This window comes from Scomber scombrus, chromosome 11 (genome assembly GCF_963691925.1).
Source record: "Scomber scombrus chromosome 11, fScoSco1.1, whole genome shotgun sequence".
NCBI lineage: Eukaryota > Metazoa > Chordata > Actinopteri > Scombriformes > Scombridae > Scomber > Scomber scombrus.
The window spans coordinates 10822518-10834133 of NC_084980.1; the positions used below are offsets into that span (position 1 = coordinate 10822518).

General features: G+C 38.7%; 1 protein-coding gene across 1 annotated transcript; it reads right to left on the bottom strand.

Moving 5' to 3' along the window:
- Positions 1 to 3949: 3949 nt before the first annotated feature.
- Positions 3950 to 6242, bottom strand: gadd45aa (growth arrest and DNA-damage-inducible, alpha, a). Its single transcript, XM_062428675.1, has 4 exons — positions 6102 to 6242; positions 5498 to 5599; positions 5115 to 5340; positions 3950 to 4806 (listed from the first exon to the last, which is right to left on the bottom strand). Exons 1-4 carry the CDS (start codon positions 6149 to 6151, stop codon positions 4693 to 4695), a joined length of 492 nt encoding a protein of 163 aa, XP_062284659.1. The 5' UTR covers positions 6152 to 6242; the 3' UTR covers positions 3950 to 4692.
- Between the last annotated feature and the right edge of the window lie 5374 nt (positions 6243 to 11616).

Sequence of the window (11616 nt, forward strand, 5' to 3'; positions counted from 1 at the left end):
AGATGTTGTGCTGCACAGTGAGAAGATCTGAGCTTGTCTTGATACTTTTTTCTCATATCTACACAACACTGAAACCTGATTTTTCTCTTGTATTGTTCAGCTGGATCCTAGCATGAGAAATCTACCCACGCTGTATCTTGGGCCATTTCCTCTCATATATATATATATATCTGACTCAGGAGAGGAGAGACCTCAGGCCTCTCACCGTGGCTGTCAGAAACCAGAGAACACAAGGGAGCTAAATATAGAGAGCACCAAACCCTGATTTCCGCTCTTGAAGAGTAGTCTATTTTGGGAAAAGGCCTGCCTAGCCTGAGAGTCTGTTTTCGTTCTCTGTTGGTGGCCACTTGGGTTTGTCTGACCTTGTTTCTGACCAGCTGGTGGATAAACAGCTTGTTCTATTACTCAGTGGCACACAATGGGAAGATCGCCATGAATAATACTTGTCGTCACCTATTTTAACAAGTGTAGAAATAATGAATTGGATATGACAAGTCTCACACATATAGCAGGCTAATGATGAAGTAGCACTGCCACCTATTATAAATAGGTATTTCTGTTCTCAGTTTCTCACGTATTGGGCACTTTTCCTTGAAAGATCAGATGTCACTGCAGGAAAAACCAGGTGCATTAGCATTGTGTAGACTGAGCGAACGCCTTCATTGAATGCCCGAGATAACACAGACAGTGAAACAAAGCATAATGCACGCTTTAAAATCTTACACCTGTCATGCACATAATGACACCGACTGGATATTCTCTGTAAGCATGAATGCCCCTGCAGGCCTGAAGCATGTAGCCAACCACAGCACAGACTGTGCAGTAATCCCAGTTTGTCATTGTGCAGCTATGTGAAAATCAGAGGGGGCATATGGCCAGCGGCTGCCTGGCAGGTCGGCTCACTGACCATGTGCCTCACTATGAAAGTTACAGTGTCAGTGTGTTGGAATGTGCTGATGTGGGGGAGAGGAGGGGGAGGGTGGGAGGGAGGACCGGAGGGTGAGGGTGTGGGTTGACGGAGAGGACTGCAGTGGCACCTCTGTTCCTCTGGTAGGCTCAGCTGCTTATAGAAATACACAAAAAACATATTTCATTCAATTTAACTCAGTGTAAAAGCTTTTGGTACAACATTCCCATTCATTTCCAGTGGGTTGTTGTGTTCAAGTACCCACCATATTAGTGTTTATTAATATTAGTAGTTATTTATATTATTCATCCAAAACCGCCCAAAAGCACTGTGTATACTTCACTACTTTGTACTTCTTACTGCACTACAGTTATTCACAAGTTGTTAGTACAAGTTACTTAGGTTTTTACATTCAAAGCATATGATCATCTTACAAAATGTGATACATTATTATAGATTAAAAGCCCCTACATGCCCACGCAGGTGATTTCAATTGTGCTGATTAGGCACATTTAGTTAGGAGTTGTGTAAAAGTGTGCCACGTAATAACTTGTCCCACAGCAAAACTGAGAGAAGTCCTGAAAAACTGAAGATTATAACTAAAGATAATAACTCTAAATAAACACAAATAAAAACATTTGTGACCCTCAAGGTTCCAAACTTACACTCTGACAGGTGTCAATCTCCGTAATGAGTACTTCCATTTTTCTTAAAAATCTTTACTTACATTTTGATGGTAATTAATTAATTAATTTCTTAATATAAGAAATATGACTTTTTGCAGGACCTTTACCTGTAACAGACTTTTTCAACATTGTTGTATGGCTACTTTTACTGAGGGACCTAAATACTCTGCCCAACTCTGCAATTCATAGCTGTGTAACTATGACTTGCAAACCTAAAGGGGCAATCCAACCTAAAATGAAAGTTGCATTCCATTTCTACTGTTTTGATTAGTGACTGTAATTAGAGAATGTTTGGATTTTGATGCGATGTCGAGATGTTTGTGGTTTCTGGGGGCTACATTCAAATGAACCGTATTTGGGTGGAATATCTCAAACAATAAATCCATTAACCTGTACAGTTAAAGGACCAACACTGAAATATATCAACTGATAACTTAGAAAACCATTGCCACCTTTATCAAACCATATGATCAGAATAGCACAGACTAACTTCTATGTTAGTGCTGAATTTCCCCTTCATTGTGCAATCTTTATATCTTAAACTGGTGTTTACCTTTTTCTTTCAACCGAGAAGATTGCACTGATTTCTGTACGTTCTCAATCTCTGGCACAATGATGGAGTATAATACAGTTCCTTGTACATTATAACACTGACTTGGGTCATACAATGCATTCCCAGTTTGCTCCATACACTGTATACGAATTCAAAGTCCATTTTTTTGACTGACTTTACTGGAAGACCAAAGTGGCATTACAACACTTACATCAGCCCTCTACTGCTCCCATCTTAAAATAACCTTTTCCCTTCCATCAAAACAATGCCACATTACATCAGCCAGCATCACACTACAGTCACACGCCAGAGAACCTTTCACCCAGTGCCAACTGAAACCATAGGGTTGGAGAAGCTTTTCTAGGGCAGGGGAATTCGTGGATGCAGGTATCACTCTCAGCTGGTTTGAGGGAATTGTAATCATTGTCATACTGTACCAGTGTTTATTTAGACTACTGCACATCCTTAATGCTTTGTCATCATATAAACTTCATCAATGTGGTGTATTGTATGAGGTCATACATGTCGACCTCATACAGCTTCAAGTACTGGTCATGTTTAATAGTGATTATAGCTGGCAAATATACCATTGAACTTCACTCATCATTATTTATAGCTGCAGTGTGGGCTTTTGGGTAATGTAGTGAATAGAAAGACACACCAGTGGTACTCTGCTCAAGTGTTGTTGTAGGTAGTATATGTTTTTATTTCCAGCAGGCTGTGCAGTGATAATCCATCCATTCATCCATCCATTTTTTCTTCTTCTTTATACCTGTTTATCGTGTTCACGGTTTAGTTTTCCTAGTTCTGTATGGATTGTCGGAAGAAACCGGAGCAACTGGAGGAAACATGCAAATGTACTGTCACACAAAATAGAGACGTTATTGAGGTAAACAACATCAAATGATGAGAGTGGTAGTGTAAAAATAAATAGTGAAATATTGTGTAATCATCCTTTTTCATAAATCATTTAGTTTTGCAACATGAAATATTGTCACATGACGCCTCTCACATGAAAAACTGGACTGGGTTGTGCAACTCAAGGACAGACTTTGCCTTCTCTCATTTCTTGTGATCGTGACTCTGCACTTTTGAGAGGGGATTGCCTGACTCGTATCAACCCGGTGACATCACTGACATTCAACACTGGGGAGAGATCACCTGTGTGTGTGCGTGTGTGTATGTGTGACACAGTTGGAAAAGGAAAGGAGCGTAGGAGTGGGAGTGGCGGTTTAGACCGGCTCGGCTCTTCTTGCACAACAGATTGCATGCCACTGCGTCCTTTACAAAATTTTCCAAGCTGTTCCAGTCATGTGGTCTGCAGTGAGCTGGTCCCGAGGGCAGCAGCATTAATAGCATGAAAACACCTGATGTAACCTTGCATGTAGCTTGCTCATACATAACTGCTCTGTTATGAATATTTTACTTATGGCAATATCTGAAATATAGCTACTGTGTGTCTGTATTCCCTGTTTCACTGTGAAGCATGTGTGCAGCTGTCACATGCTCTGTCCTAGGAAGTCAGCTGGTGAAAAGGCAACTAAACTGTCCGACAAATCGCAGAGAATTGGTGAAAAGGGAAACAGTTTGGATGAATGAGCATGGTCCTGCTGACTGAGGCAGAAGCCTGTGCAGAGAGAGCGCTGAGGATTATTGTTCTCTTCAGCTCAGGGATGGCACCGAGGCCACAGAGGCCAACATGACCCCTGTGATCCGCACGTGACGCCTCTTTACAACTGCTTGCTAAAGGTCAGAATTCAGTTCGGCTCTGCTAATTTTCCAGAAATGAGAAACGAACACGTGTGTCGTTCTGGCTCAAAAATACTTTTTTATTGACAGCAATGTGTTTTGCATTCAGAGTTTGCAAATAGTTAAAAGGTAAAAAAAAAAGAAACATAAATACATTTAAATATCATTAGAAATAACTTAAATTGTAACAAAAGAACAATTTTACTTGTGGCAAAAAACCAGCTGGCATAGGAAACACTAAATACACACAATGTCTTCACTGGATGTCTAGCCCTTCCCTTTTTAAATTATGACAATAGCAACGTCAACATTAACAACTGAAATCAAATAAGTGAAATTGCAAAGGTCCAGTGTTTCAACAAGTGCTTTGTTTCTGCAGAGAGGCCGAGGCCTTGGTCCACTCAACAGCTCCATTCTCTGGTTTTCTCCCCACTTTTCTGACTCGTCACAGAGGCTTCGCCCAGCAAACACATGATATTATCCTTCTGTACAGTGTCCAGCTTCACATTTTTTTTAAAACAAATGTCCACCTCAGGACGGTACAAGTGCCTCGCCATCTCATCTTGGTTGCCAAAACTGACAGACGTAACTCCAAACAGTCCTGTCCAAGTGGAAATCCACCCCCACCCCTGCTTTTTTTTCTCTTTTTAATACATCCCATGTAGACAGCGGGGTCTTTTTTTTCCTCCATATTTTTCTTTCCCCGTCCGCAGTGCTTTGGAATTTGATCTCTGGGTGGTAATGTGTCCATTCCTGTGCAGATACAAGTCCTTTCACAGGTTTTTGCTGCAAAAACTTCATCGCTCGGGCAGGTTGATGATGGGTACCCACTGGTCCATACATCGGCTCTCTCTGCAGAAGAGGTTCACTTTGCTCAAAGCAGGGTCCTTCCATGATGAGGAATGTGGGCTCTGAAAATATAGATAGAAAGAGGATCAATTACTGAAATGCATAGATATCAATTCATTTGGTTGGCACTGCACTAAATCCAAAAGTCCCTGCTCGTGTGCAAATGCAAGGTACTGGAATTCCTCAGAAGTCACATGAGGGAGGAGTCACACACATGTTTACCAAATGCACAAGAACAAGTACCGGCAAGTTCTCCCTCGAATATGAGTTTCACTCATGAGCACATGCCTTTATATCTTGTGTAAAATCTCAACAAAACAACATTCATGCAGCCATAAAAACATGTGGATTTGTAAGAACAGACACTTACAGTGACAAGCACACAATGTAGGTCCATAGGTTCACCCCCGCTCTGTTTTCCACCTCCTCCGCCACCCAATATTTCTGCCAGGCGCCGGGTGTTGTTGACTCTCAGGATGTTGATGTCATTCTCGCAGCAGAAAGCCTGAATGAGCGTGAAGTGGATCTGCAGGGCCACATCTTTCACATCTTCGTCATCAGTGGCCAGGATGCACAAAACCACATTATCAGGGTCTCTGGAGAGGGGAGAGAAAGACAATAGAGGCTCTTACTTTTTCTAATAGTGTTAGTCCTGCTAGACATTGTTAAATCTAACAAAAGTTTACACACCCAAATATGTACAAATGGATGTTTTAACTCTGCAGCTGTGTGATCCAATAATCTTGTACTTACACATTGAGGGATTTGGCTGCCTCGTAGACACCAACTGTAATACAGCCCTGAGGTAACGCAGAGGTGAGGACTTCTTCCAAAGCTTTCGCCACTGAATCCATTCTGCAACACAATCAAACAACTGACTGTTAACGACGTGAAAACGGAGACAAAAAGTTTACATGGTCCTCGTTTTTTAAAGCTAACGTTAGCTGGACTCCGAGCTAAGTAACAGCTAACACAGATGTGCAGCGTGAGTTTGACCACGTAAAACGCCAGCTGTTAACAGTACTGTGGTTGAAATCTCTTTGACAACTGAAGGAAAGTGAAGAGGCATATTTAGGACTGAAATGTCAAGTACTCATATACTTTTTGTTCGTTTGCAGCGCTGTGTTAGCTAACTAACTTATCGGAAAGTTGACAAATCGAGCTGCATTTTAATATCTACAGCCAACAGTTAGCTGTAAAAACACTAAGTTATTGGGTAGACTACACATTACTTTTAGACGACTTAAATCGTGCATTAGTCTGATTATTGCATGTAATGTTGCAAACACTAACGCTATGCCGGCGATAACGTTCATCTAAATATGCATTTGCTGTAGTAAAAAAAGCACCTATTTACCTTTCTTGAGAATAATCCCCACTTAGTTCCTCAAATGTCATGTTGTACATAAAATCCAAATCCACTTTAGAGCAAATAGTGCCGTGCTGTTAGTTATCCTGGTATCTTCTCGACTGAACACACACTTTATCTGTCGTCCACTGTGCTGCAACTGAGAGATAAATCTGGCAGCTTCACATTAAACCGGTCTGGGACAATGCGAGTCAAGAGGACATTTACATAGCGGCTATCATTGGTCCTCAGATAATTTCTCGGGTAAACTCTTGGCCGGGATTGGACGCACACACAGCAACAGGCGTGTCTGTCTCCTGCCGGGTTACTACCGTAACTGCAGCTGTGTGCTGTCCTCTGACGTTTGGACCAAAGTAAAATCAGTTCAGTTGCCTGCAGCACTCCTTTGGCCATGTTATAATAACCTATGCACAACTGTGACTACCGCTGAATGTCCCCACACTTAAAACTCAAACACCATTATTACCCTAGCTACGATGGTGACAATTAAGGTCACAGTGAGCAGAAAATAAACTTCAAACTACATTGAAATATATTTATAGATATAATAAAATATATTCTTCATGGCTGTATTATTCTTCTCACCCCTCTAATAATGTAATGTAATGAATACGTAGTTTGAAGAGCTTACCCTCGCTTCCGCGCAGGACAGGACCTGGCAGGTTTCTGGGTGACTGCATGGCAACGGGACGCTGCTAGGGGGAGAGCTGGCTGCTGATTGGTCCGCTGCGGAGCGTGCGAAAACCTACCGAAACCGCGCGCGAGATCCAAAGGACTGGCGCGAGGAAGTCTGGCGCGTGGAAGACTGGCGCGTGGAGCCAACCACTATAAATATCACGTCATTCATGCTGACCACGTACACGACATACCTGTCTGTTATTTAGTCTTGCTTTAATGTAGAGTTACATTTAGTTATGAACAATTAAGTGTTTTTAAATTTATTTACGTTTTATTTATTTGCATACACATAAAATCCAGATATTAAAAGATTGTGTCAAGAGAGGTCAGAAAACATAGAGAAATTTAAAGGCTTGCAAAATACCTACAAACTTAAAACCACACTTAAGGAGAAAAACAAACAATAACAAAAAAGGGAGAAAAAACAACTAAGCTAACATAATTTCAGTAAAATATAACAATAAATAAATAGCAACAAGAAGCACACCAAATAAGCAGAAAGACACAACACAACAATCCAATAAACTCAAAGAAATAGCTACATGAAACACAATACAGAGGGGGGAAAAAAGGCCATATATGAATGGAAATAATTAGACATCATGAATCTTCTTTTTAAAACTTTTTTTTTTTTTTTTTAAGAGAGTGAGCTGGGGGTCACCGAGGGCATGCAAACACTTTTGTCTGGTCCATAATAAATCCAACCTCAAAGATGAGTGTGAATACATTAACAAAAAAACAACAACCAAAAAACAAAACAAAAACCTAATAAAAATAGATTATAGATTAATCTAAAATATATGATGGCATAAATAGTAACTATAAAGTTTATTGAGACAAAAATAGTCTAAAATAAAGAGAAAAGAAAGTTACAATAAAGAATGAGTTCCAAAAATTGTACTTTGCACAATTATTCATTATCCATTATCCATCCATATATCCATTTTTCACTTGAAGCTAAAGCTGTGTTGTAGCTCAGCGTGTCACACCTTGTACATTTTACTTCAACAAAGCTACTCAGTGTTTGTTTTTATTTTAATTTCCTGTTCACTGTGAAAGATAGTATTAAAAATATTCTTTATAAGTACGCCTCAAATCTGGTAACATCTGAGCAATGAGGACAAGATCAGGGCTCCAACTAATGCTTATTTTCCAGCACACATTTTCCAGATCAATTAATCTAATGAATTTTTTCTTGATTAGTCAATTAATTGTTTTATCTGTAATGTCATAAAATAGTGAAACATTGCAATCACAATTTTTCCTCAAGTCTAAGGAGATGTCTTTAAACATCTGGTTTTATCTGCCCAAACTGTCCAAAGCTCAAAGATGCTTTAAAAGATACATACATTATAAATTGATTATCAGTATACTGGCAGATTAAACAATTAGTTTATTTATGGATTAATTATTGAGCTCTAGATAAAACAGATAGTGAGAAGATCACTCAGATCTCGAATACAAACAAATGGCACACAGGGACAAAATACGAGGTCCTGCTGTGGATGTTATGGGATGTTATGCTGCCACTTGGTGGCTGCAGTGGAAACTCAGTGAGAAAAGCTTGGCTTCAAATCCAAATACAGTTTATTAGTAATACATTGTGCAGAGCATTGAACATAAGAGATGTTCCCTCTTTGTGCAAAATGTTAAACTTTTGAGCTCTTTGACTCTTCAGGAGAACCTGACAGAGGATATTAGATTAGCTGACTCGATGTAATCCTTCACATCACTTTTACAGATGTGCTGTCTTCATCATATTTTAATGACATATTATCCATATTAGCTACCTTAATATGGTGGTATAAATTTGATAGACTGACTATTTTAACCAGAATTTTTTTTTTTTTTTTTTTTTTTACAGATTTACTTGATGGTGGCAAATAATGTGCGATAATAAAAGATGAATTTGTCTATTCAAAGGCCTTCCTGTAGGTGTCAGCACTGGTCCACAGCATACACAAATCTTTTCCTCCAGTTTCTGCCTACTTATTGAACCCTTTTCTTATTATCTAATCCTTTTTAGATTTTATCACACGTGAACTGGCATTCAGTCTTTGCAACTATGATTCAAAGGTTTTAAACTTATGTTCATGTACCTTTGATTTACAGTGAATCAGTGCATTTGAAACTTGACTGCTGAATTTACTTCCCACGTCTTTTTTTATCACTGTGTTTGCAGCTGACAGAGTCTGGGAAGTTAACTGTGTAGCTGCTTGCTCATATGCAACTGAATTTCTTTAGTGAAACAATCTAATGATCCTTGAAAAGAAAGAATCAAATCTAAACTAGACCAAAGAAAAAACATGCAACATTTATTATTTGTAGAGTTCTTGTCATTCGGCACTACAGACTTGTGGGAGTTAAGAACATACAAGACAGTAGGCACAGGACAGCTGGAAAGAAGTTTGACTGATGTTGGTCTGAGGGGTAATTTGTTGCCACTGTATAAATACTGCACATGTACCTCAAGGAAAATACACATATCCTCACAAAGACATAGATACATATATATAATGTGTAGATAATATGTTCATATAAATGTAAACCAATCAGATAACACACAGGCAACAAAATAAATAATCATATACGCTACTTAATAAGAGCAATACCTGGCAGTGTAATGCATCACAATCACTTTCCATTGGAGTGAATACAGAACTACTGCTTTATATATATATATATATATATATGGAAGTACCTATTTGGAAAAGAAAACATTCATCAAGTGATGATTGAAAAAATAACAACTGTGAAAACCAGTATTGCGACACTATAAAGTGAGTCTGTGTGTGATACACCCATCAAAATGACTTGTTTTCACTGCAGACATGAGCATTAACCTTTTGAAAACAGCTACAATTACTGCACTCACCTGTAAACTGAATGAAGTCATTGCTAGCTGGATTCAACGGGCAGGCACCCTTTATAGACTGCCATGTTAAAGAGTATCTTGATTAAGAGGTGTTCATGTAAAAAAGTTATTCTTGAAGAAGTAATAGCAGAGTGTTGATCAACTCAGAGTAAACTGTCAGTTTATATACACTAGTAATTGATGTTTTAATTGCAGCCCTGTCCCCAGAGATTACACCTCATAATTAAGAATAACTTAACTGCTAAATCTCACCTGACTGTCTGCTTCAAGCAAGACAATCATAATGAACAAGGATGATGCCCAGAGCTGGGATCATGGCGATAGGACATGCAATGAATGCAAGACTCAGGCCTGCAATTAATCAATAAATTAGTTTGTGATGCTACTTATAATTAGCTGCCTATAACGTAGCTGATTCCCCAATGTACAGATATTTGAATAGATTCATTCAGAGTTGTGTTTCTAAATCTTTGCATGCTTTTTAATTTTTTCCTGCAATTACGCATGAAAGGTTTGTGTGCCAAATTATGTCTCAGACCATCTCACAGGTAAATATCAATTCAATTCCTTTGAATAAAATCAACAATTTAAGTCCACAAATGCAGTACAAAAAAAAATTGCACTGGCCTTTTTGCATGTTTCTGTTTGTTATTTCTGTCAATTACTGAATCCCATGGATGTTAAAAAAAAAAGACTTTTTCTTTTCCAGTTTGTGCTGAGCAGCTCAAGGATTGTTGTTTTCACTCATCTGGACAAAACAATATGTTGGTCACAGCCTGTTGGCTTACACAGCTGCACTTGGCCAGATTTTGTCCACTTTCAGAAAACTAGAGACAAAGACAAATCTTAAAACATTGGGGGTATAGAATGGTGTAGAATAACTGAACCATTTATGTCTTTGTAAAGCATAAATTAATCCCAAAACCAAAAAGGTGTAGATCCATAAAAAGTACTAGGTGTTCCACTGTGTCAAAGGGCCTGTAAAAGTCAAGAAAAGGTATAAGAGCCTCATTAACACAGTCGGCATTCTCCAAAATGTCCAAACATCTGTGATGGAGCAGGATTCATCCTGGTCACTGTATAAACCTGTGTAACAGATGAGTATGTAGAAGACCATTTAAGATTGGTATTAGATCCTGACCAATCTGGCTGGCGTGTGAGATGATTTAAATCATTCAAGAAAAGTTGTTAGCTGTTGTGCCACGTATCATAAATATGCACAGCACCTCTCAGTTTGACAAATGTATCGTTACAGCAGCTGTGATGCTACACGTGGGCTTGAATCTCTCTTTCAATATGTTTAATATGTGTCAACAATACGCATTATATCAATGTTTCTACAATTCATAGTATGGGAAACTGATGCAGTTCAGATGACATCTATGAGTTTACTTACTTTTAGGACGAGGAGTTTGAGGTCACTTTGAGACCATTGTCCACTTCCCATTTCAAGTGACAAAAGCAGATGTTTTTAGCAAGGCATTAAAAAACATTTTGTAGTTGTTTTTGTGGTGACAAAAAACTCAAACCATGATCTTTCCCTAACCCTGACAAAGTGGGTTTGCAGTGTTAAATGACACACAAAGCATAAAATGCGATCAACAATGAAACGCAGATATTCAACATATCTGTCATTTGTAGAAATGGTTGGATATACATCTGCAACAATATGGAGCCAAGACACTGCCATGACGCGAAACTGAAAGAAAAAACATTGAAACTTTGAAACTCCGTGTTTGAAAGCGTAGAAAAGATTTGAAACTTTGGAACTAAGTTTTGAAGGTGTATATAGTGTTTTGATAGGCTGAAATTTTTTTTTAAATCTCTGAAAACATTATTTTGTATTTGAATTTTCATTTCAAATCTCTGCAACTTTTCTTTGTTTTTTTCTTTTCCTTCTTCACAACTACAGCACTGTTTTTACAGTGTTTCAACCACACATTTTCAGAG